The sequence below is a fragment of the Pongo pygmaeus genome, chromosome 7 (assembly GCF_028885625.2).
Source record: "Pongo pygmaeus isolate AG05252 chromosome 7, NHGRI_mPonPyg2-v2.0_pri, whole genome shotgun sequence".
Classification (NCBI taxonomy): Eukaryota; Metazoa; Chordata; class Mammalia; order Primates; family Hominidae; genus Pongo; species Pongo pygmaeus.
Window position 1 is genome coordinate 137,349,210 of NC_072380.2, and position 25,538 is coordinate 137,374,747.

General features: G+C 46.7%; 1 protein-coding gene across 5 annotated transcripts in view; it reads right to left on the reverse strand.

Moving 5' to 3' along the window:
• Positions 1-25,538, reverse strand: part of MTSS1 (MTSS I-BAR domain containing 1) — a 178,720-nt gene that overhangs the window by 4,833 nt on the left and 148,349 nt on the right. Inside the window, exons 7-13 of one of the 5 annotated variants that reach the window (XM_054499018.2) lie at positions 12,832-12,989; positions 11,523-11,630; positions 10,114-10,211; positions 7,193-7,403; positions 3,087-3,206; positions 605-778; positions 119-281 (exon numbers count right to left, since the gene is read on the reverse strand). In XM_054499018.2, coding sequence (XP_054354993.1) covers positions 119-281; positions 605-778; positions 3,087-3,206; positions 7,193-7,403; positions 10,114-10,211; positions 11,523-11,630; positions 12,832-12,989 — 1,032 coding nt within the window. Of the gene's footprint in view, positions 1-118; positions 282-604; positions 779-2,056; positions 2,252-3,086; positions 3,207-7,192; positions 7,404-10,113; positions 10,212-11,522; positions 11,631-12,831; positions 12,990-25,538 lie in introns of all 5 variants that reach the window. The other 4 variants (XM_054499017.2, XM_054499016.2, XM_063669061.1 and 1 more) reach the window with 4 other exon arrangements.

Sequence of the window (25,538 nt, forward strand, 5' to 3'; positions counted from 1 at the left end):
TCCTGACGCCTGTTAGTTAGCAAGTGGTGGGTTGTGGTTAAAATGGACCAGCAGTTTTCTATCTCCTCACCTGGTGCTACTCAGAAAGCCTAAGTGCACACCCCAGGCTGCCTCATACCTTGGGAAGGGATGGTGTCCTCAGAGCAGCAGGGGGTGGTTGTCTGGGTGCTGTAGCCGCTGGAGCACTGAAGCGAGTCCCGGCTGCTCCTCTGGGTGTCCAGCTGCAGGCCCCGAGACAGGGCCAGGGCCAGCTCCTCACAAGCCTCCATCTCCTCACCAGGCTGCAGGTTGGAGGAGAGAAAGACACAAGGTTGCTTCAGGGGGGGCCTCAACGTCACTCCTGTTCTGCCCCCATGAGCACATGTCTGTGGGCCCAGGGGGCTACTGACTTGCTTGGGTCCCACTCTGACCCTAGAAAGTTCTGCCTCTCTCATTCCCACACAAGGTTTTTTCCCGGGGACTTTGCTGTAGAGCAGGAAGTCAGGGAATGGAGCCCAGGTCCCTCCAGCTGCAAGGCTGCCTTGGCCCACCAGTTGCTGGCCAGAATATGATCCCCAGCCAGGCTGAGGTGGCCCCAACCAACTATTGAGAACAAGAGCATCACCCTGGTGGCAGCCGACACAGTCATGCTCCGTGGTCTCTGAGCCTCCTCAGCTGCTGCAGGCGGGCCGCTGGCGGTAGTGGGTCCTCCCGCGTTGGGGTCCGGTTCTCGCTTCTCTTTGCGGCGCTGCAGGGTGTTCACCAGAGGCTGGTCATAGGGCCCAGGCTTAGCCCAGTCCTATGCAGAACAAGTGCGGTCAGGAGCCAGGGCCTCTGCCTCCACTGGAGGGCTGCAGGGACCCCATAGACAGCTCCCCAGAGAAGGCAGCTGGGCCCCTTAAGGGTAACCTCCGGCTGGGACAAGCCACAGGCCCTCTGCATGCCCTCTCCAGGCTCTAAAGGGCAAGGAATGGAAACCCTTTGGGAGCCCCCTGTGTACCTCCCTTTTCCTTGTTCTCTGCCCAAAGATTAAAACCCCTCACCCACCAGGTGGCAGCAGGAGACCCGGCAGCCCCCTAACAGGTGAGCGGTGTAAGCTAAGGGGACCCGCCAGTGGACAGCACATCCTGCTTCTCCTGTCTGAAGGGACCGCTGCTCCTTAACAACACAGATGGCTTCCCGTTAGGGGAATGGCCACCAGTGAGCACTAAAGCTACATCAGCCCTTCTCCCTCCATTCCCAGGAAACCAGCCTCAAAGGGCATGGCAGGCTCCCTGCCCTCTCAAGCCCTCAGAAGGAAAGGAAGGCGCCCAGGGGCAGTAGAAAGATTCCAAGGAGCCTTGAGAGGCCCACACAGCCTGTGAGGGCTAAAGTCAAAACCTGCTTAAAATGCTGGCAGCCAAGGGGCCTACTTTTCAAATTAGGGTCCTCCTCTCAAAAGAGAGCAGAGTATCCTCCTGGAGGAGCATTGATCGGACTTGCTAGGGGATCATTTTCAAAGTTTGTCTTTATATTAAAGCAAACATGTTTGAACACTCAAGACTAAAACTAAAGTCTGCGTGTACTGTTAAGTTCAACATGATCATCCCAAACCTGCTTTGGGTTATGGTTATGTTACCACAGCCCAGCAGGGAGCTCATTAGGGAAAATGGGAAACATGGCCAGAAGGAAAGTCCCCCCCGGACCCCTTAGAAGCTCTGATCATGCTGACACCCTCAGGTGGCCCCCGGGAGGGATCAACCCACGGATTTCAACTTGATGCAAAACTGGGCCTTTCGACTTGGAACTGCCGCTGCCTGCGGTGCACACTGCACTGCCGTCTATCAGGGATTGACCAAAGTCCCCTGAAAGAAGACCCTCAGCCCCAGCTACCTGTGGAAATTGCTGTCTTAGAGCTGCTGGCTGCTTTCTGGTTCTCCCCCAATGGGAGTTTCCTGAGGGAGAGGCATTATGGGGAAGAAGGCAGAGTGTGAAAGGAAGGGGGTGAGGGGATAGTCGGGGTGAGGGGGTTGGAACAGAAGAGGGGTGAGCACAGAGGCAATGACAGCGGGAGAGGAGGAGGGGGAGAGACACAAACCTTCCAGCTAGGGATCTGAGATGACGGGAACATGCCGGGCCCAATGGTGTAATAATGAGCGTAGTCTGGAAGGTGGACAGAGGTGACCCGAGGGAGCAGGCGGGAGGCAGGCAGGCAATGAGGGAAAAGGCCTGCACCCGTGGGCCCCACGTGGGACTCACTTGATAAACTATAGTGAGAAAACCCGTTAGACAACTGGAAACAAACAAACAAAGGGGGGGAAAAGGAAAAAAAATTAATATGACAGGATGAGTGCGGAGATACAAATGGCACCAACATTCAAGGGAGGGGAACCTGAATATTTATAAATCAAACAAACACTGGGGCTCCGCTGCTCACGGATGATCCGTGATGCAAGAGAAAAGAGCTGGGGTGCAAAGAATGCACATCAATTTGACACCAAATAAGCATCTCTGTTTGACCTACGTTTTAGAAGTTTGAAAATTGATCAGTGCCCTCAATTTGTTGCCTTCTCAATGGTTTTTGATTATGTAACTAACGAAGCTTCATTTCATGGTGATAGTGTTTTGCTTATTTCATTATGCAAATTTAAAAATTCCAAAGCATCTTCAAATGAATCTGTTCATTCTAGGTTTCCAAAATCATCGCATTGCTCAGGAGCACATTCTCAATCAAGGGCAGGGAGGTGGGGGTGCAAACTAAAAAGCAGAAAAGCACACAGCCTCTGACACAGTGACATGGCTCATCCAACGGTCTGGTGGGTGGCTCGGGAAGGGAGGGAGGAGGATGGACAGGCACGCAACACCTGGTCTGGGAGAAAGCCTTCACACCTCCAAATTCCCCATACCCCTTCCTCTCCCTTGAGACGACCATGTGGTCATTGTTCAGCAGCCAGGCACTCATTCTAGAAAATGCCCTCAGCCTTGTCCCACCCTCTGTCCCCAAGAGGAGCCCCACTCTTGGTGTCGATTCTGAGCTTCCAGGTTGCCGCGGCTGTGAGGGCTGTGTGAGCAGCAGACAGGGGGACCAGGGAGAGTGGGGCCGCTGTGGCTGCCACCCGGGCGGTCACCTTCTCTGTGGACACCCAGGCACCCATGGTGGAGCCCGAGCTGACAGAGGTGGGGGAGCTGCACTCGCTCACTGACTGGCAGGTTTCCGAGGCTTCGGAGGAGGCCGAGCTGGACGAGTTCTGCAGCAGGGGAGGGGCCACACGAGGGGACCAAAAGAAACCGAGCCACACGCCACCAAAATATAATAAATAAAAAAAGGAATGGGGATGGGAGTGGGGAAGGGCACACACAGAGAGAAAGAGACAGACATATACACAGAAGAGGGGAGGATGAGAGAAGCAGAGGGTTAGGGTTACTTTTCCCCCAAAATTGCATCCATGCAGAGGCTTTCGAGTCCTTGAAAAGAAGCGTGCGACCCAGCCAGCCCTAGATCGCTAGACTGTGGGTCCCCAAGGACACGGATTTGTGTGTCTTTTGCTGGGACCCAGAAGCATGCCTGGCACCAGAATATCTGGTCATGACATTGGAACTTTGTGCTCTCTTGGGTGTTTCTTCACATGCCACAGGCCCAGGTTCCCAGGGAGGCCCTGCCTGTCACCTCTCTTATATGCACAGGTGTTATTTATTGCATGAGGGTGGATCCTGGCTTGGGCTTTTGCTACATGTCTGCCTGGAATGGCTCGACTTCCTGGACTCTCCCTTCATCAAATGCAGCCTGTGGATCCATGAGGGGTGGTTTCCAGCTATGAAGCCTCATCAAGATAGACTTTTAGGTTTCTCATCCTGGAGTGTGATTGTGGGGTTTGGGGCAGTGAAGCCCTCTGGTCAGCACAGTGTTTCTGGTGGCCATTGTGGGGTGGAATGAACCATCTCTGGAGAGGTCTCATTTGGGAAGCCATCTCTTTACGCTGATCTGAATGGAACCCCAGGTCCCTGCTGGAGTACTAGTCAGCCACGGTATGCGCTCCCAGTCTGGCTTCCTGATGTTCAGCTGCGGTAGGGACTGTTCCTGTGACCTCACCTACACCCAAGTTTCTTCTAGTCCTGGACCTGGCACATGGCTGGTGCTCAAAAAATAATGAATGAGTGACAATGATCATCTCTTTCATGTAAATTGCGTCTCCTGGGCACTGCTTCGCGTCCATCCAGGTACTTGCTTTATATTTTTTCACTGTTAACTGCAATCTCTGGCTTAACCTCAGTTTGTTTAAATAAGCTGACTCCTCTCTATTGTAATTTATCCGAAAGTGTTCCTGTATTCACCATCAGGGAGGCCAGAATCATATTTCTGTCCCTTTCACCTACAAAAGAAAGGTCCCTACAAAGGAACAGAGATTTTGCTTTCCTGTCCTGTAAGGGCAAGGAGCCAATCAGACACTCAACAATGTGTGGGGCTCAGTGGACCCAAAGCAAGGAGAGACTGCATGGTGGACGGACATCCCAGCTGCACTCTGAGCTCGGTGTCTGGTTAGCAGCCCAGGATCTGAAGTTGGAAGGTTTGGATTTAAGTCACATTTGTGCCACTTCCCAGTCGAGAAACTGTGAACTTAAAAAATTTGAGGTTTAGAGGGCTTTATCAACAAAAAACGGCCAGATGTGGTGGCTCATGCCTGTAATCCTAGCACTTTGGGAGGCCAAGGCAGGAAGACCGTTTGAGGCTAGGAATTGGAGAACAGTCTGGGCAACATAGCAAGGCCTCATCTCTACAAAAAATAAAAAATACAAAAGAGGAAAGGAGTGAGGGTTGAAAAATTGCCTATCAGGTACAATGTTCACTATTTGGGTAATGGAAATAGAAGCCCAATCCCCACCAGTATGCAAGGCACATGTATTCTCAAATCTAAAATAAAATTAGCCAAGCATGGTGGCACATGCCTATAGTCCCAGCTACTTGGTAGGCTGAGATAGGAGAATTGCCTGAATCCAGGAGTTCAGGGTTACAGTGAGCTATGATCCCACCACTGCACTTCATCCTGGGCAAGAGTGAGACCCTGTCTCAAAAAAACAAACAAAAACAAAACAATAAAACAGTAACCCACTGCAGGACTGCAGGTTCAGATTTCTTTGGACTTCTGCTCATTTTTTATAAAGAACCTTTTTTTAAAAAAAAAAAAAAATAAAGAACCTCTTGACTCAGATGGAATAAATGGCTCTAGGGTAAGACCCTCATTGAAGGCATGGCCCCACTCCTGGGCACAGATGGGTGAGGGCACAATTTGAAGAGTGGAGGGAGGTAAACCAGAGAATTCTGAACAAATTCCATCACTAGGCTTTCATCTCAGACCTGTGTTACTCAGTAGAGAAATGAAGGGCTCCTGCGCCTCCTAGATGTATGCCCCCTTTCTCCCTAATAAAGGGGAGGTTACTGCCTTCAGGAGATTGTACCCTCTGGCTAATGTGATCTGTACAATGACCTTCAATTTCCCCTTTACCTTATAATAATAAGCAGTCATAATGCCTTTCTTAAAAAATAAGAATTCTCTATTAAGTTTTGTAGCATCCCTGAGCTCATTAAAACTACCCTAGTGGCCAGGCGCAGTGGCTCATGCCTGTAATTCCAGAATTTTGGGAGACCGAGGTGGGCGGATCACCTGAGGTCAGCCTGACCAGCCTGGCAAAAGCCCATCTCTACTAAAAATACAAAAGTTAGCTGGGCATGGTGGTGCGTGCCTGTAATCCCAGCTACTCGGGAGGCTGAGGCAGGAGAATCACTTGAACCCAGGAGGCGGAGGTTACAGTGAGCCAACATTGCACCACTGCACTCCAGCCTGGGGTGACAAAGCGAGACTCTGTCTTAAAAACATAACACGACAAAACAAAAAACTACCCTAGAGTTGCTAGCCACGCATGTCTTGGGCACAGGTTTTCAGATTTAAGTAAACCCAACATGCCCTCTTCTGCTTCCCTCCATGCCACGGGAAACACTCTGTTCTACCCCATCTACACTCCCAGTCTTAGAAGGGAAGGCTGCAGCACGTGGCCCCTCCTTTTCAGAAAGGGGTGTCAGTGCACACTACTATGTTAATTTGTCAGTCAATTGAAACACACACACACAATTATGCTGCACACTAGAACAGCCCAGAGGAACTGCACATTCCAGCCCTCCTCCTGACCCTTTGCCCTCTCTGCTTGTGAGCAGCACATGTGGTTTAGTGAAGCACACAGCGGGGAAGAGGAGCTCCTTACAGACCGAGCCAAGCACCCCGGCTGGGACACGCACCCTGAAGCACTCTCAAACTATAGCCGTGGCTCTTGGCTCTGAGTGCGTTTTAAATTGAGTGTGTATCCAAGGAAGACAGACAGAGGCCACAGTCCCCCAGGATGGCTGAAAAATGCTAATGAGAGCGCTGAGCTGTGAGGAGAGGAACGCAGAGCTCTGACATGGGTTTCCCAGCAGGTGGGGCTGTGGGGCACCCAGCATTCTGTATGTAGAGCTACTTGCCAAGTTCAAGGCCGACACCAACCCAATGACACTAAGGGAGAGAGGACAGAAAGAGGATCACATACACTGATGATGCACATGAAGGGTGTTCAGATGCCCTGACCAGCTCCTGCTTTCTGCTCCAGCTGGAACCACTGGGCTGGGCTGGGCCTAGCACCATTAAACCCAGCTGTAGTTGGAGATTCTGCCACACCTTCCCTTCCAGAATCTAAGTGCCAACAGAATTATGTGCAGAAGCTCTGATGATTCATTCTCATTCTCAACACAGATTGATAAAAGGAACCTGAGAGCGTCAAGGAATGGTATTGGAAGCGCTATTCAACCATAGAATCTCAGCCATTCAGGGAGAACCTGAGATGTGGGGGAGGAGGTGTCCCCATTGTGCAATGCCCTTTAATTACAGCATTTAATTATGCCAAGCTGGGCACTTACAGGGATGCCTGAGGGTGGTCAAACCTCTTTCAATCCATCTACTTACATGAGAGCTCTCCAAATCGATGTGGTAATGCAACCATTACCACCACGGAGACAGGCTTCAAACCCACTTATAGCACCTCTCCCTTTGGGGGAACAATACATCTAAAGATGAGAAATTAAACCAGAGGTTTCTCAAGTCAGTGGGCAGGGGATTGTCTAAGCCAAGGTGCTTCTTTGGTTCTGGCCATTGACGGTGGTCAGGGCACCAGGTGTGACAGCTGCTCCTGGAGCCAAGGGCACCCTTACCTGGTTGGGGGCCTCTGGTGGCATGGGGGATGGTGACTTGGACTGGAAGGCGTCCTGGGATATGAATCCTGAGTCATGGGAGGACACGCTGGACAGCCTCACAGGAGCCTGCTGGGCCAGGTTGGAGCTGCGGTAGCGGTAATGTGAGCTGGGGGAATGTGAGTGGGAGCCGCTGGACCGGGAGTCACTGCTGTTGACACTGTTCAGGCTGCTGTGGAGGACAAGCAGGGGTGAGGGGTGGGCACGGAAGGTAAAGAAAGGCGGGCAGTGGTAAGAGGAAGGAGGAAGGAGGAAGGAGGGGAACAGACAAGAGGCAGAAGAGAGAGGAGCACAACATAATGCAATTAGCTCTCTGCCCTGGAGATGCAGCGCAAACCACAAGACACGTTTTCAAAACACCAAATCATGAAGGTAGTCAGCAAAACGCTTTTCCAGGTGATCCGGGGGGAAATACAGCTGCCAGGACTCAGGTCTCTGATGGTAACCATGTGGCGTTCTTAGGAGGGAGGTCTGGGGTTCTAAAATGTCAAGTGCGCCCAACTCTGCTGCTTCGCCTACCACCAAAACGAGGGGAGCTGATGTCAGTAGCAAGAAAAGGGACAGGGCTAATCTGCCTGCAGGAACCATGAGCCTGCAGCAAAGCCCACTGGGGCTTCAGCATGACTGGAATGTTCTTGGATGGACCATCTGGGTCCACATGACCAAGGCTAACCCAGCTAAGCACTGCCAATGGATTTGCTGAGGTGATTTCATCCTAGGTGAGTCTGGTCAAGCCCACTGTAAAGAACATCAGCAAATCAACTCACTAGGTTGGTGTGCATGTGTTTTACCTTTTAACAAAGTGATGCTTTAATTAATGGTTTTACTCTGACCCCAGCTGTTTCTGTGTTAAAATATCTGTGGGTCTGGCACAATAGCACACTTGGCAAGAGGCAGGCAGCTTTCAGCGACTAAGGGCAATCAATGCTCAGCTGTTTGCTCTTGAAATGGCACAGTAAACAGGATGTCAAATAATGACACACCCGCTCTGGATTTCTGTCTGCATTCCATCTCCACTCATAAGAAACATGCTCCTGGCCGGGTGCGATGGCTCACGCCTGTAATCCCAACACTTCAGAAGGCCAAAGCAGGTGGATCACCTGAAGTCAGGAGTTCGAGACCAGCCTGGCCAATATGGTGAAACCCCGCCTCTGATAAAAATACAAAAATTAGCCAGGCATGGTGGCAGGCACCTATAATCCCAGCTACTTGGGAGGCCAAGGCAGGAGAATCGCTTGAACCTGGGGAGGCAGAAGTTGCAGCGAGCTGAGATTGTGCTACTGCACTCCACCTGGACAACAGAACAAGACCCGATCTCAAAAAAAAAAAAAAAAAAAATGCTCCACACTCTGTATAGTAACTTAGATCATAAAAAGCAGAAAACAGACTCCCATGGTCCAAACAAACAGAGCTGAAATAAAAAGGGCAGTTGTAGAGGCACCAGCAGGGATGAAGTAAACAACTAGGGCTGGGATTGGAAAATTCATGGTTTCCACTCCTAAGCCTGCAAGAGACTCTGGTTTGCAAAATCTGGTAGCTAATAAGGTACTCAGGGGCTGTGTGACTGTTCTACACTAGAATTTCTTGGTGCAAATGTTCAGACAGACATAGGGGAGCGTGCTGGAGGAAATCGCTGCAGTGAAGAATAAATATCATGATTTTTGCCTTTCCCTTTTAGTCAGCCAGAAGGGGGCAGTTGGGGACCGACAGTAAAGCTCACAGCAACTCCACCCCGGCAGCCTCAGAGTTGCAGATGTCAGTGCAACATGGTTTTCTACTCAAACTAAAATCATAAGGAAGAAAAAAACAGCCACGAAACTTCGTTTTACACTAACGAGAGATTTTTCTTGGCAACAACAACAAAAAGGCCTCTTTCACACACACACACACACACACACACACACACACACGCGCGCGCGCGCAGACACACACAGTCAACGAAAGACAAGAAACAAACCAATATCTTCAGGGGGCAGAATGTCCAAGATGCAGCATCTTAGGTCTGAACTTCCTGCTAAGTGTATAGTGTACAAGCTCCGCAGTGAAAGGAAATAGGCATCAGCGTGCACCAAAACATCACCATAGACAGATTAAGCAGATCCATCCTGCCCTTTACTCTCAGTGCTAATACACAGGAAGTGGAAACTCATTTGGCCTTGAAAGTTAAATTAAAAGAGTAACAGGACTACTATACCAAGAGAGATAAGTGGTACATCATGCTTCCGTCTTTCAAGGAGAGGAAAATAAACTTTCCTACTCGGCAAGCCAAGAACTGACTTCTAACAGAAAACTGCTAGACAACAGTTTTGCAGATGGCAGAACTATTCCAACAGATTTTGTTCCAATAGGGAACAGTACTAATTAATAGAGGTGTGGTCGTGGTAATGGCGGTGCTAGTAGTAGCAGTGACTGACAGAGCAAGAACTCTATTTACTTTATGAAACCCTGAAACAAAAATATGGGGCAAAATGAGGGCATAAGCCATTGTTACTTCCTTCGTTTGTTCTGGCAACAGTGAGATCAGCCTGTGTAATAATCAACCCAGGTTCACCATTTTTTAGGCCTTAGAAGGTTTTCACTCTGCTAAACAGGAAAATCAAATGTGATCTCATAGAATGGGAAAATCCCTACAACATACAAGTGAGAGAGAATAAGCTACATCCACGAGTCAAGGGCTAATGGGGTTTTCTTTCTGATCCAAAATTAATCCAGAGACTAAAGAGCAAGACCAAAATAATTACCATTCTTTCAGCTCATCATCCCCCTATTTCCTGTTTGAGAATGAGCCATTCTAAGAGATAAGGGACTGGCTCGATTGCTCACATTAGCATAAAGAAAAATGACCCGTCCTGAAAGCAAGAGTGGACCCCGGCTTCACTTACCTGCAGACACTGGACTTTCTGGACATGGTGGTGCTGGGGGAAGAGGGTGGCGTCTGATATGACCAGCTGTAATCAGAACCTTTCAAGTCCAAAATCACCTAAGGGGACAGAGCCAGCTGGGTGAACGAGGTGCTGAGAAGGGAAGTGTTAGCCATCAAAGCTTAACATCCACCAAAGCATCAAAAGGCTGCCATTGTGGGGGTGGGAATGAAAGGAAAACATGTTAAAAAACAGTTTTTTTTAATTGAAGAGCCACAGTACCAAATCCATCAATGTCATAATCCTTTTACTGAGAAAGTAAAACTATAATTAATAGGGAGAAGGAAAGGAAGGGAAAAGGAAAATCATGAAATATCAGTCGAGAGAGGGAGAAATACAGTGACCAATTAATAATTTATAAGAGCCATTTTTACCCAAGGCTAGAATTTGCAGGATTTTCCTCTTGTAATGCCATAAAGTTAATCATGGTTCCCAGACTTGTTGGTAGCGCATTTTAACCACTTGATATTCAGTGGTCATTTCTGCCCTATTTGACCAGCACTAGAAATTTTAAAGCCTGACAGAATCAAGAACAAGCCAATTCTTTCACCATTATTTCTATATCCGTCTCCCTTGCTTGACAAAGGGCCACATGAGTATAAGGTCCACCTTTCATTCACATAAGAAGCACTCAGTAAATGTTTATTTGTCAAGTGAATGCATGCATGCTCTGGTCTAATAAATATAATTTGACAGAATAGAAAACACGAGCTCCCAAATTTGCCCTCTGAGCCAGCTCTCCAAGGAGACGAAAAGATTGTTACCAAGCACAAAAGCCAGCGTGTGATTCATCAGTTCCCCCAAATATGTCTCTTCCCATAGTGTGCGTGTGATGTGAATTAAATGAATAAAGCATAAAAATGTCATCTTTTTCATAAGATGAGAGAGCTCTCCATGCATTGCTCAATTAGAATGGGAGAAATGGAGAATGGTTGACAATGTCAACCAAAACACACCAGCGATGTGTTCTTAGGAGAGTTGACTTCTAGAGGGCAGATGAACACAGCAATTAAGTGTGTGGGATCTGGAACCTGACCGCTTGGTTCAAATACCAGTTCCACTACCTACTAGCTAGGTGAACCTGGCTAAGTGACTCCATCTCTCAGTGCCTCCGCATCCTCCTCTATAAAACAAGCATAATCATGAAGATGAATGGAGGAAGTCAGGCTATGTAAAGAGCTTGGGACAGTGCCTGACACACAATAGGTTCTACGTAACAGCTCGCTATGGTGATTTCATATATTACATCATGAAGGACATGGTGAATATGACTATAATTTAAGACCTGACAAATGCCACAGGAACACTCAGGGCCTTGAGCTTTTACCTCTTTGGTTTGATCCTGTAAGTGCTTAACCCCTGAAGCCTACCTGTTCACTTGAGGAGGGCAGTTTGTGAGGGTCCATGGTCAGGCTTTTTAGATCTTCCGAGATGGTCTGAAGGTGGGTTATTTCCCCTAGCATTGAGATTTCTTCTTCCTGAAGGAAAAGTCATTCATGAAATGTTATTATCTTGAGTGATTCCCTTCATCGCTCTAGTCCAATTGTTTTCATTAGGGTCTCTGTATAACCCTTTCAGTTTTTCAGAAAAGGCACTGATGGGACTGACAAATCTTTGCTGAAGGTACTACATGCCTTTCCTTTTGGGAAATGAGATGGAAAAAGAAATCTGCCATAATGGAGGAGTGACCTGTGCACAGGGGACAGTGGGGAACACACAGGCCTCCCTCCCAGGGCCTGGGGGACTGCCAGGCCTGCTCAGATGGTCTGACTGTGTGTTCCCACGGGATCCTGCAGCACAGCCCTCTTCACACTGTGGCCCTTTTCTGAAGTTGCTTAGCTTCAATGGATGACACAACTTGGAGATATTTTGGTCCAGATCTTTGTGACAGTGCCTGTGTGTTCAACAGAGGCTAACTTTTCCCCTTCTTTCTTATGCTTTTCCACCAACTTAATAAAAGACAAGTAAGACAGGAGCTGGGGACCATGGAAGAAACATCTCATGTGCTTTATCAAAGTGCCAAGTTGGGACTACGGGGCCAGGCTAGAATGATCCATGGAAAAGTTCTATGCTCAGAGGAACAACTCAAATTCAGACATTTTGCTAGGGCTAAGGGAAATGAGCTGGTACCTTCGAATCAGCTTCCAGAATGCCTACAGTGCAAGTTCTCAATTACGGCATGCAAATGATTTCCTTAAAAATTAAGTCTAAATTTATTCATTGAGGCTCTTGGATATTCATCTCACGGTCACCCCTTGGTACTCGACTTCAACAGTGAGTCTCAAAACCACCTGGAGTGCTTCTTTAAAACACAGACAACTGGGTCCCCACCCCCAGAGGTTTGGACTTGGTGGGTCTGGGTTGGGCCCAAGAACTTGCATTTCTAGCCAGTTCCCACGTGATGCTGCTGACCTGGGGACCTCACTTTGAGAACCACTCTGCTGAGCCTTCTTGACTTGGTGAGACAAAGTAACGTGGAACAAGTGGTACTAGAACAGTGAATGAGGAGTGAGCTACGTGGCCATCAGCTTGCACTGAATCACTGGTCTGTACAAGAGATTCCACCATCGTGATTCCTGACAGTAGATTCTCCATGACTCAACAGTGGATGGATAAAATTAGAAGGAAGCCACCTCCACACCAGCAGTTTAAACCTTCTGGAGTTTTCCATTAACTTACAATCACTGGCCGCAGCATAGAGATGAAGGTGCAGAATCGGCCACGTTCTTCAATCAAAGCCTTCCGGACGGCCTGCTTTTCTGTTTCTTCCAATAAGAGATACTTATCATTGACATCTTGGAGAGCACTGTCCAACTGAGGCTGGATATCACCTCTCCCTGCACAAAACAGAGACCCAAGCACGGCTTGCTGAAACACCAGCTTCTGGAACAAGTGCCCCTCCTCCCTGGGGTCCTTGCTGGAGTCAAAACCACAATTTTCCAGGATGTAAAAAAAGTATTTATTCATGCCCCAAAAGGATTTAAGGTGGCTGTTTTTCTAGGACCAGCCATTTCCAATTTCCAATGCCCAAAGGGCACATTTAGCCTGGCTTATTCCTGACAAGGAAAATTTCCTGGGGCAACCCTTTATGACTTGCCTTCTCACACTGCACAACCCCCACCAACTCTTCTGCCAACACAAGCCTGGAACACAGAGCCAGACAGCATTCTTTCCTTTCAGAACATTCTGAAGAGGCTAAGAGATGTGGAAACAAGGTAAGAGCCTGTGGGTGTTTCCAAAAACGGGCAAGAGCTGGCTTTGTTGGGTCAATCTCAATCAAAGAGCCTCTGTCTGGATAGAAGGGTCTGCTCCTAAAGACAAAGGTGGCAAGCATCTGCTCTCCTGGCTCTGGGGGCCCATGGGAATCCTTGGCAGTTACTTTGACTCTCTAGTGGACAGTCTTGAATGCTCTTGCTGTAGAACAAGCCCAGTAACAACAAGACCTCCAGACAGGTCTCTGCTGATGAAAAACTGAAAGTGGGGTCTATGCGGAGCCTGGCCCATGTTCAGGAATTATCTGGCCAGGTCCACAGACCCCAGTTAGGTGCAGGCAACCATTTCTGGAATTTAAGACAGGGTGTTAATCTTTTGAATGACTAACACATGGTCAGCAAACCATCTTTGCAAATAAAGTTTTATTAGAACACAGCCACATCCGTTTATTTACCATATTGCCTGTACCAGTTCTCCCTACAATGGCAGAGTAGTGTGACACAGGGTATGGCCCCCAGACCATGGCCTCTTGCAAAAGAAGCCTGCTGCCCTAAAAGATAAACATGGACCAACAGGCACTGTGTCCAAAGGAGCAGCTACTACAAATCTGATCTGTAGGTGGGGACAGCAGGGTGACAGCAGGGAACAACCAGCTCATGAGCTTCCACCCTGGGCTGCCTATGCAGGGGCCTCACCTATCACTCGAACCAGAGAGATAATTTCTAAACTTCTTCAGGGCAGGATTTTGGTCTTTCCCAGCACAGCCCCTGGTACAATGTCATGTGTGTCTACAGCAGGTGCTTGATAAATGTCTGTTTAATAGTTTCAACACAAAATGTTAGAGCTGGAAGGGGTTATCCAGTTGGGCCAATCTGCTCATGTTTCAATGGAGACCAAGTCCTAGAGAAGTCAAGGGACTCATCTAAGGTCACAGAAAGAATGGCACAGAGGCAGGGTTGAGCAACACTGCCTAATTCCCTTAACAATGAACCTATTCTCTGCCCCATCGCCTTGTAGGAAGGGCCCTGCAGTTTCCATCTATCCCTCTTAGTGATGTAGAGAACATTAAATGCAATGAACTATTTGGTCTGAAGAAAGAAAGGGTCAGGGAAAATTGCCTTGGATGTAGGAACATATTCTGTATTTTTTGCTCATAAGCAGAGGAGAAAGTTTAATTTGGAGCAAGAGGCAATCAGGCTTAAAGCACATCCCAATAGAAAAGGTAGTCAGATTTTAGTAAGGAAAAGTCACTTCTCAGACAGGGAATAAGTTCTAAGTTAGCACATAATGAGAAAATTATAGTCAAAGATCACCCTTGAAAATGCCTTAGATGGCCAGTAAATACAGTATGGACAGCTTTGTGTATATAACTCTCATCAGTCAAGTGAGTACAAATGTGTAGATAGTATGTATCTCAGTCCACGGAGGGGTGCTACCCAACGATTACGCTATACTGGCCCCTCCTCTGTGGTTTTGCTTTCCAAAGTTTCAGCTACCCATGGTGTGGTAAAATAAGGTATTTTGAAAGAGAGAAAGAGACTACATTCACATGACTTTTATTACAGTATATTGTTATAATTGTTCTATTATTACTGTTGTTAATCTCTTACTGTGCCTAAATTATGTATTAAACTTTACCATAGACATGTATGCATGGGAAAAACCACAGTATATGTAAGGTTCGGTACTATTTGCAGTTTTAGGCATCCATGGGGGGTCTTGGAACGTATCCCCTGAGGAGAAGGGGGAACTACTATATGTAAGAAATTTGCTGCTTGAGAAGTCTCTGCATAATTTTCTCCTTTTTGGAGACAGAGTCTTGCTCTGTCATTCAGGCTGGAGTGCAGTGGAATGATCATAGCTCATTGCAGCCTCAGCCTCTTAAGCAGCTGGGACTACCAGCGTGCACCACCATGCCCAGCTAGTTTTTCAATTTTTTTGTAAAGATTGGGTCTTGCTTTATTGGCCAGACGCTCTTGAACTCCTGGCCTCAAGTGATCCTCCCACCTTAGCCTCCCAAAGTGCTGAGATTACAGACATGAGCCACAGCGCCTGGGTGTTTCAGCATATTTTCAAGGTGACCCACTCCCCTATTCTTCCATGTAGTCACTACCTCCACCCCTCAGAATAATTCTTTACCATGCCTTCAATTTCTTCCTCAAGGATGTAGGAGTAATCACCACCATACATTAGTCCAGCCACTGAGCCACTGGTTTCATGTGTTTTTAGTAGACAAGAAACCTGTAAAAACATTCTCCCATTCTCTCCGGGAATTTGCCTCAGGGCAGGTGCTCTGTTCACAGAGACCCACCACCTGTGGACAAAGGCTTACAGAGGGAAGGCTGGGTGTCACCAGCACTATGAAAACTGTGAGTTTTCTCTTCTATTTTAAAATGCTGGCTAGTGCAAAATTAATCCACATATACTTAATGTGTGTATGATACGAGTCCACCAGCAGGGAAGCTCTGGAAAGCTGTAAACCCTTGCTTTTCCTCTGCAACCAGCCAAATAGCATGGCCAATTGTGGGCCTTGTTGGGCCACATGACTCAGGGCTGGTCTACAGGGTTACTTCTAGTCTCTCGATCTATTCTATGATATTCTAATAACAAAACACAGAGGGCTGCAGACCACCTCAGAATGTTCTCATTCTACTCTTGTGTAGAATGCATTCATGGGTTCTGCCCCCGTGGGACTGAATCCTACTCTCGTGTAGGACGGTGAACAGAAGTCGGGAGACACCAGATTGAGACACATCGTGTTTGACCAAATGTGCTCGGTGGGCTTTGATTATGGTAGCAATTTAAAAAAATAACAGCCTATGAGGCTGGGAACGGTGGCTCATGCCTCTAATCCCAGCACTTTGGGAGGCCGCAGCGGGCAGATCATGAATGAGATCAGGAGTTCGAGACCAGCCTGGCCAATATGGTGAAACCCCGTCTCTACTAAAAGTACAAAAATTAGCTGGGCGTGGTGGCACATGCCTGTAGTCCCAGCTACTGGGGAGGCTGAGGCAGAAGAATTGCTTGAACCTGGGAGGGGGAGGTTGCAGTAAGCTGAGATCATGTCACTGCACTCCAGCCTGGGCGACAGAGCAAGACTCCATCTAAAATAAATAAATAAAATAAAATAAAAAAATAACAGCCTATGATTGTCAGAAATTGGAAAAATGTATGTTTACTTCCTTTCATAAGTTATAAGGCACATGTCTATCCATAATTAATAATGCTGACTTTAAAAAATATATCTACATAGGAAAGAAAAAAAGGCCACAGAACCCAGTGTTATCTAATTTGGAAAATATAAATTTAAGTTATCCTATGATTATAGCAAAGTTATTTTAAATATGTATTATAATTAAAGGACTCTCAAATTGTAGCATTCTAAAATAAGTATACTCTGTAAAGATTGCTATAATTATAGTCAGGACATTTCCATTCAGGATAGATGATAAGCTAAAACTACAATGTTTATTTATTAAATTCATTAATACAACATGTAATTATATTTATTAAAAAAACTGTGAAAGAAATTATTTCATGTCCCAGTTGGATATACTGGTTTTAAGATAGAGTGATCTTTTGAGGTCCACAAATTCAGAGAGTTGTGTTGGTACTGATTTAATATATACAAAAGCCCATTCACTTCACTCCCATCGGCAGTGTTAGGAGAGTCACCACTGACTCCTTGAGCACTGGTCCTGGCTATTCCAGCTCCCACGGACTTGACTCCATCCTCTTGTCTCACCTCTGCTACCTCCACCCTCACTGGGCCATCACGATCTCTCACCTGAACGGATGCCAACAGCCCCTAATGTCTCACCCCAGACTGCACTTGGACTAGCTCGCCCAGAGCAGCCCTAGGTTACTTTCTTTCTTTTCTTTCTGAGACAGAGTCTCGCTCTGTTGCCCAGGCTGGAGTGCAGTGGTGTGATCTCAGCTCACTGCAACCTCCGCCTGCCAGGTTCAAGAGATTCTCTGGCCTTAGCCACCCAAGTAGCTGGGATTACAGGTGTGTACCACCATGCCCAGCTAATTTTTGTATTTTTAGTAGAGACAGGATTTCACCACGTCAGCCAGGCTGGTCTTGAACCCCTGACCTCAAGTGATCCACCTGCCTCGGCCTCCCAAAGTGCTGGGATTACAGGCATGAGCCACCACACCCGGCCGTGGATTACTTTCAAAATGCAAATATTCTCACTGCTTTTCAACAGCTCCCATTGCTCTCAAGGAAAGTCCAATGTCCTTAACATGGCCTGCCCTGCAAGGCATGAAAGGTCATTGCCTGTCTACCTCATAGCCTCAGCCTTTGTGGGCCATTCTCTCCCTCTCTCCTCTCCCTCTCATCCTCCAGGGCCTGGGCCCCTTCCCATCTTCACTCCGCTGTCCCTCTGCTACATTCCTAACACCTTTTATCCTACAGGTCTCGCTTAATTCTCGATCCTTCAGAGAATCCTGCCGTGAACTTTCTCCCCAGATTAGGCTTCTCTTACTTGATCTCTGAAATCCCTTATACTTATTCGCAGCACTACCCCCGGTTTGAATTTCATCTTTATTTCTCTAGTTATTTGATTGACGTCAGTCTCCCCTAGTCAGGGGGCAGTCCCACGGGGGCAGAACCCATGAATGCTTTTGCTCAGTACTGTATCTCCTCAGTCAGCACACTTGCCTGGAAGGCGGCAGGTGTTCAAATGTTTGTAAATGAATCAAGCACTGATACAACTTGACCAAGTTTGCTCACTGGCCTCAACCATCATGCCCTTAAATGGCCTAATGCTTCAGAACTACCCAATTCCAGGACTATCAAGCAGCCAAGAGGAGGAGGGAGGGGGTGCCTTAGATGGGCTTCCCAGACAAAATTCTTGAGCAAAGAATTGCTTTCAGCTTTCTTCTGTAATATCTTAGGCATCTTCAGTCTTGAGTTTTTTTTTTTTTTCCTGGTGCTAGTTTCCAGGTCTTGTGTATTCACGCTGGGGAATTCTGATGAACAGCAGCCAGGAGCCCCTTATCCCCCCACCCCAGGGGAAATGATGATGATTCTCTTTGCAGAAAATGTTCCTGGGGCAAAGCATTGCGAATGCATCATGTCATGGGCCAAGGCAGCACCCCTAAAGAAGGAAGGAATTTTTTTTTTTTTTTGAGACAGAGTCTCACTCTGTTGCCTAGGCTGGAGTGCAGCGGCACAATCTCAGCTCACTGCAACCTCTGCCTCCTGGGTTCAAGACAGTACATCCGACTAATTTTTGTATTTTTTGTAGAGACAGGGTTTTACCATGTTGGCCAGGCTGGTCTCGAACTCCTGACCTTAAGTGACCTGCCTGCCTCGGCCTCCCAAAGTGCTGGGATTACAGTGTGAGCCACCACACCCGGCCACAGAAGGAAGGAATTTTTAAGTGAGGAAACTTTACAGAGTTTTCTGGAATGAAATAAAGATCCTGTATCAACTTCAACACCTGCATTTTATTTTCCTTAATCATTACATAACACATTCAAGGCAGGAATGAATATCCCTTTTGATAGATGGGGAAACTGAGACTGAGGGAGGCAAAGTGGTGTGCACAGGGCCACAATCATGAGCACTAAGCTAGCCACGGGTACAGCTAGAATCCAGCCCCAAGTCTTTCTCATTCTGAAGATGAGGTTCTTTGTGTTTCCTACTCACAGCAAACATGAATGCTGGGAACAAGCCGCCAGGGAGCTAAACAGCTGATCAAAAAGCCAGTGAAATGTGATTGGTGTTATCTGTACTGGCCCAGCCTCTTCACACACAAGCTGCACTCACATGGCAAGCTTCATGGCTAAACAAGCTAGCGGCTGTTCTCTGGCAAAGGGCCCTCCAATGGGGAAGAGCAAACCCAGGATACGCTGGGCCAAGAATGCTGCCAGGAATCAGCAAAACACCCCAAGTCCTTTCTTTCTTCGGAGAGAGGTGAATGGAGAAGCCATTAGAATCCTGCAAAATGACTTTCACCGCCCCTGACTCACACAAATTCATTCTAAGATATTTCATTCTAAGACAGCCACTTTCCCCCATTTTTACACCTCACCAATCAGGGTGTGTCTTACAATCAATGGTGTGTTACAGTTTAATCGGTAGGTTTTTTTTTTTTCCTTTCTTAGTGGTCTGGAAAATAATGGTGCATCTGACAATTGCTCGTATCCCAGAGTCAAATGAAACATGGGATATAAATACTAAAATACAAAATATAAATCCAGAAATGGACATGCAAGGTGACACTGGAGATTAGAATTTGGAATGAAAAATTCTGTCTTCCCAGCAAAAGGAGGCTATCCTCATTATCCCTTTATAAGTCATCTTCTACTCTTAATAACCCACAGTGGGTTTTGACTGATTCCCAAAAGAAAAATCCAACCTGAAATCAAAAGATAGATGTGATTAGATAAGACTGAAGGCTTTTAGCCTTAAAATTTTTCAAACAAACTCAATTTCTGTTATTTTTCAACCTACTGTGCCCCCGTTTCCCTTTACCTGTGGGATGTAAATAATAACAGTATCGAACTCACAGGGCTGCTGGGAGGGGAAATGAACTAATCCACATGAAGCGTTCAGAACAACACCCAGCAGGTGCTGAGCACTCACTAAATGTCAGGCACTATCAGCTGCCACCACGGCATCTCTGAAGTTGTCCTTCTGACACTGGGTAGTTTAGCAGGTGATAGTATGCAGGGTAGGGTGGGGTTTTTTTTGTTTTGTTTGTTTGTTTTTTAAAGAGAGCTTTCAGTTCAAGGTCCTTTTTGATGTAAGAAAATGCAAAAGATCCCATGATTCTTTCACTACAAGTAAGAGTTTTATCATCAAGATTCTTCACTGGTCCCTGGGCAATCAGTTGTTTATCAAAGCAAAGGATAAAAAGAGACATTTCAGAGAACAACTAGAAAATGTCCCAGGCCAACCTGCAGCTCACCATCCAGAGTGTCTCCAACAGAGCATCCTCACGGCTCCAAAATGCTTCTTCCTTTGTGGTTAAAGAAATACTCCACCATCTGCCAACCTGACAACCGGATCCAGAAATTTACCATTGCCTTCAACTCTTCCTTCTTTCATTTGCATTTCTCCTAAGTAGCTCTTGAATCCACCTGTCTTCCTCTCTATCTCTGTGGTCACTTCCCTGAGCCCAGGCCACCATCATCTGTCACCCAGACAACAACCGCCACTTACTAACTGGATGTCCAGTTAAGCCACAGTCTAATCCAAATACACACTGTCACAGTGGAATTATCTAGAAGCCAAAAAGGCTTCAAGGGCTTCAGTAGAGTCCTGAACATCTTTAATGTAGTAAACAAGGCTACAATCTGCATTCTTTATAAGAAGCCAGTCATTGTAAATATGGTGCTTTCCTGTGTTCTGCAAGTCCTTCTAGAGAATTATTAAACTTGATGGGCGAGGGGGTCATAGAAAATCCCAAATTTGTGGTCGGCTGGGCAGAAGTGTGAGGAATCTGAGGACCCCACTTGTGGCTGATGATTGAATTTGGGGCAGTCTCACGGGACTGAACTCTTAGCTTGTGGGGTCTACACTAACACTAGGTAGTGTCATAACTGAATAGGACAGCCAGCTGCGGTCAGAGAATTGATGTTGGAATATAAATGCATTCTTCGTTCTGGGGAGAGCTTGAGTGTAGATGCTACTTTTACCTCCTTAGCAGCTAACAGAGTCTAGCACAGAGGAGGCTTGTCATACCCCTTTCCTGAATGAATTAATGAAAGAACAAACTAATAAATGGAGGCTGGAGTGTTTTGCAGGACTCATCTGCAGCAGTCAAGGATGTTTATGAATGGAAGAATGGCACCAGGTGTGAATCAATTAGTCCTATGAAAACCATAAAGGGCTGATGGGTTGCAACTCAAGAGAGGCAGCAACTGCTTCCCCACCCTGCCATTCTGTCAGGCTTTGCCCATCCCGTTGGTGTTCTCTAGGGAGATGAAAACCATACTATGAAAGGAATAAATATTTCAAGCAAGTTGTCTGTTTCCTTCTCTGCTGTTTTGTATTTGGTCAAAAATTAACGCTAAGAAAAATACTCAGCTCCTGGTGTGCCTCCATACTCTACATACCTCTCCCCTGCCCCTAAATGCAGCCACAGGGAAGTCAGGTGCACTGCACCTTAACAGTCCTATTGTGTACAGGCATACCCAGGGCATTCTGAGACCAGAGTCATGGGCAAGGCACTCAAGGAGTTGTGTCTACGTGAGGTTTTACTGGAGACAAGCTTTGCAAAGGAAGAGTTCACAGCTCTAGGCTTCTGGTGGATCTGTCTGGCTTGTGTTTACCTAGAATCCTCAGTTATAAAATACATCTAATAAATAGCCCGGCCTCTGAAGGTTACATGCATTCACCTGAAATGCAACATCTCTTTGCAGTAGATTTATTTTCTTTTCTTTTGGAGACAGGGTCTCACTCTGTCGCCCAGACTGGAGTGCAGTGGAGCGATCTCGGCTCACTGCAACCTCCGCCTCCCAGGTTTAAGCGATTCTTCTGCCTCAGCATCCCAAGTCGCTGAGAATACAGGTGCATGCCACCACACCCAGCTAACTTTTGTATTTTTAGTAGAGATAGGGTTTCGCCATGATGGCCAGGCTGGTCTCAGACTCATGACCTCAAGTGATCCTCCCGCCTCGGCCTCCCAAAGTGCTGGGATTACAGGCATGAGCCACTGTGCCCGGCCTTGCAGGAGATTTCTGAGTTAAATTCAGACATCTATGGATTCAGGTCAGGGGCAGCTTTCTGATCGTCACAATAGGTCTAAGGGTAAAATTCTACCACCCCTGCTTCCACCCAGACAGAAGGGGTCTGGCTGTGCCTACATTCTGTACTTCCTCAACAGCCCTTCTAAGCCCTGGGCTTGGCCTCGAAGAACTGGCTGGAACCATCCCACCGTCTGCTCCTTGTTCTTCCTCCTCACTCCACTGACATCCCTGTGGGAAGGAGAGCTCCTAGTACTGTCCCTCTTCAAAAATCAACAGGCGTGGGGTTGCAGGGAATCTAGACCGATTCAATTTTTACCATAGAGGCAGAGCCATTGATCCATTGACTGCAGGTCTCAGGGTCATTCTGAGAGTGCTTTCTGCTGGTTTTGTAAACATAAGAAACATTCCTGTGGGTGAGCGCATAGGCTGGATACGGCTGGGGGATGAGCCTAGGGGAACCACTGTGCCTAGGGGGAAGGATTCACATTTCACAGGCTTTTTCCAAGAAAGGAAGAATGATGTGGAGAGGCATTTGGGGTCCACTTTGGAGTCTGATCAGAATTGAGGCCCAGTGATTGAACCATCCTGGAGGCAGGTCAGTGTGGGGTGGGGAGACGCGGTCCAGGAAGCCAGAGGCTGAGTAGCCAAGGGTCACTATGATTCTCTATGCACACAGTCCACCCTTGGTGGGATGACAGCCCTGCCTCAAGGCTGTCCCTGGAGCATCACACACACAGTGTGACACGTCTACCCTTCACCACTGTTGCTGGTGCTCCTTTCTAAATGACAAGAGCCATGTGTTGGTGCATGCTGTCCTCTCTACCTTGAATATCCCCTCCTCATTCTTTAATAGCTGACCCCTCATGCTCCTCATTATCACTACCCTACCCCCAGGCTTAGCGAGACTCCTTCCTCTCTGCCGCCAGGTTACACCTTTTGCTTATATTCATCCCAGCACTGGCCGGCAGGGTGGCTCACACCTGTAATCCCAGTACTTTGGGAGGCCAAGGCAAGAGGATCACCTGAGGTCAGGAGTTCAAGACCATTCTGGCTAACATGGCAAAACCCCGTCTCTACTAAAAATAGAAAAATTTGCCAGGTGTGGGGGCAGGCACTTGTAATCCCAGCTACTTGGGAGGCTGAGGCTGGAGAATTGCTTGAACCCGGGAGGTGGACGTTGCAGTGAGCCGAGATTGTGTCACTGATCTTGATGGGGTTTTGCCATGTTGGCCAGGCTGGTCTCGAACTCCTGACCTCAGGTGATCTGCCTGCCTCAGCCTCCCAAAGTGCTGGGATTACAGGCGTGCACCACCACCACGCCAACGCGCCCGGCCAAGCCAATTCTTAAAAATAATTAAAGAATTATTCTTTTCTCTCTGTATAAATATTTTAAACATTTATGAGAGCTACAAATCATAGAACTTTTCTTGTGTCTTTATACCCAAATTTACTGTGGCTTTGCCTATGAACCAGCCCCTATAAGAGAAAAAATTAAAGGGGGTTGCAGAGATTTCTCTTTGAAAGATAAGCAGAATCTTTAGAACTTACAAAAAGTCAAAAGGCTATACAGTTTCTTTTCATTCCAAACTGACCTCCCATCATTTCAAATAAATAAAATGCTCTATTTACTCCATGAACTGACTCATGCCAGGCTCTCGGCAAAGGTTCCAGTAAAACTCAAGACTCAAGGGACTGTGTCCCCAAAAGGCTATGTACTATATGACTCCATTTGTATAAGATGTCCAGAATAGGCAAATCCAGAGACAGAAGGCAGATGAGTGGTTGTCAGGGTCAGTGTGGGTGGGGAGACTGTGAAACAGGGAGGGACTGCTTAACAGGCATGAGGTGTCTTTCGGGGATAATGAAAATGTTGTGAAATTAGATAGTGGCGATGGTTGCATAACACCATGAATGTACTAAAAGCCACTGAAACTTATACTTTCGAATGGCTAAAATGATAAATTCTGTGATGTGAATTTTACTGCAATAAGCAAAACAGTGGCTGTGTCTTACCTTCCTTCCAAAGGTTTACTAGAAACTGTGCAAGCTGTTTCATAACCACAATGTTGAGAACTGGAAAGGATGATCCTTTTTAAAGTTGGTGAACCACTAGCCCAACATCGCCATGAGGGGAAATAGAGGCAGACGAGTGTCCCCTAAGATAGTGGGCTGTGTCAGCCCCAACCATCAAAGGAGACCTTTGTGCACTGGGTTTGCTGTAAATGACAGAAGCCACTTCAAAAGCCTCTTTGAAGCTGTTCAGTAAAATGCTCAGAGAACACCTGGGCACACTCAAGCAAGATAAACCACACAGACACCTCGCAGACAGACCTCCCAGGACAGAGGGACAGCAACAAGACTCCAAAAGCAACTTGAAGTTTTGGTAGCATGATCATCCACAGAGTGAAGTTCAACATTCAGTCAAGAAGAATCATTCTGATTACTTAATTGGAAGATCTGATACTTCTGAAATGAAACATTTCACAAACTCTACTGAGATAAGAAATACTTTTGATTTATTTTTTAAAAAATGAATCATTGGTTATGGAAAGAACTATATGGTCTTGCAGAGAGGACAAAGTTAAAGATGTTTTGCAAGCTTAACACAACCAAATCTGATTTGAGAATTATTCTGAGGCTTGCAGCTCTATGTATCAAAACATAGATACATATATACGCAGGTATATATGTATGCAAAAATGCTTATTTACTGTGGAAATGACAGTTTAAGTCACTCTGTATTTCTTTTTTCCATGAGTCTAATATTGAATTATGATGATTCAAAGGCTCTCAGAGTGTTGTGCTAACATTGTAAATGGCTAAACATCCAAAAAAGAGAACAATTAAAACACAACGCACACACAATTTTCTTAAAGTTGTGGAAAATTAGGTAGGCACAGTTGATTGTTTTGAGCTGGTAGGAAAACCTGGGCAGCTAGCAGAGGTCTGGACAACCACGGAAAGCCCACAGCAAGGACCACACCGTGAGCAGCCACCAGAGATTTGGGATGGTAGACTTACCAAGAGTGTCCACTGGCGGGGGGGCACACGGTGAGAAAGTGCAGGATACACAATTGACACAAAAAGGAAAATAATAAAGTCAAACTGGTATTCAAGCAGCAGCAGTCTTACCTTTGTTTCATGTGTTAAACAGTCCATGGCTCGCCACCAAATTTTCTATTAGGGCTGATTAAACCCACATCCACATTCCCCTTCTCTGCTTTACTAATATCTTCTTTCCTTCTCATCTAAACAAAACCTTCCCAGTTAGTAATGACCACCCCCAGAGAAGACAGCAAGGATTTTTAAAAAGAGAGATGAAGAATATATACCCAGAAGAAGCCAAGCTTTGGCAAGAAAACCTTTCAAGTGTCATTTACCATCATTTGAAAAATATCTAGGAAATTCCTAGGAAACAAAGCTTAGGGTGGGATGAAAATGGTAAAGAAAAAATTAAAGAGTTTAAA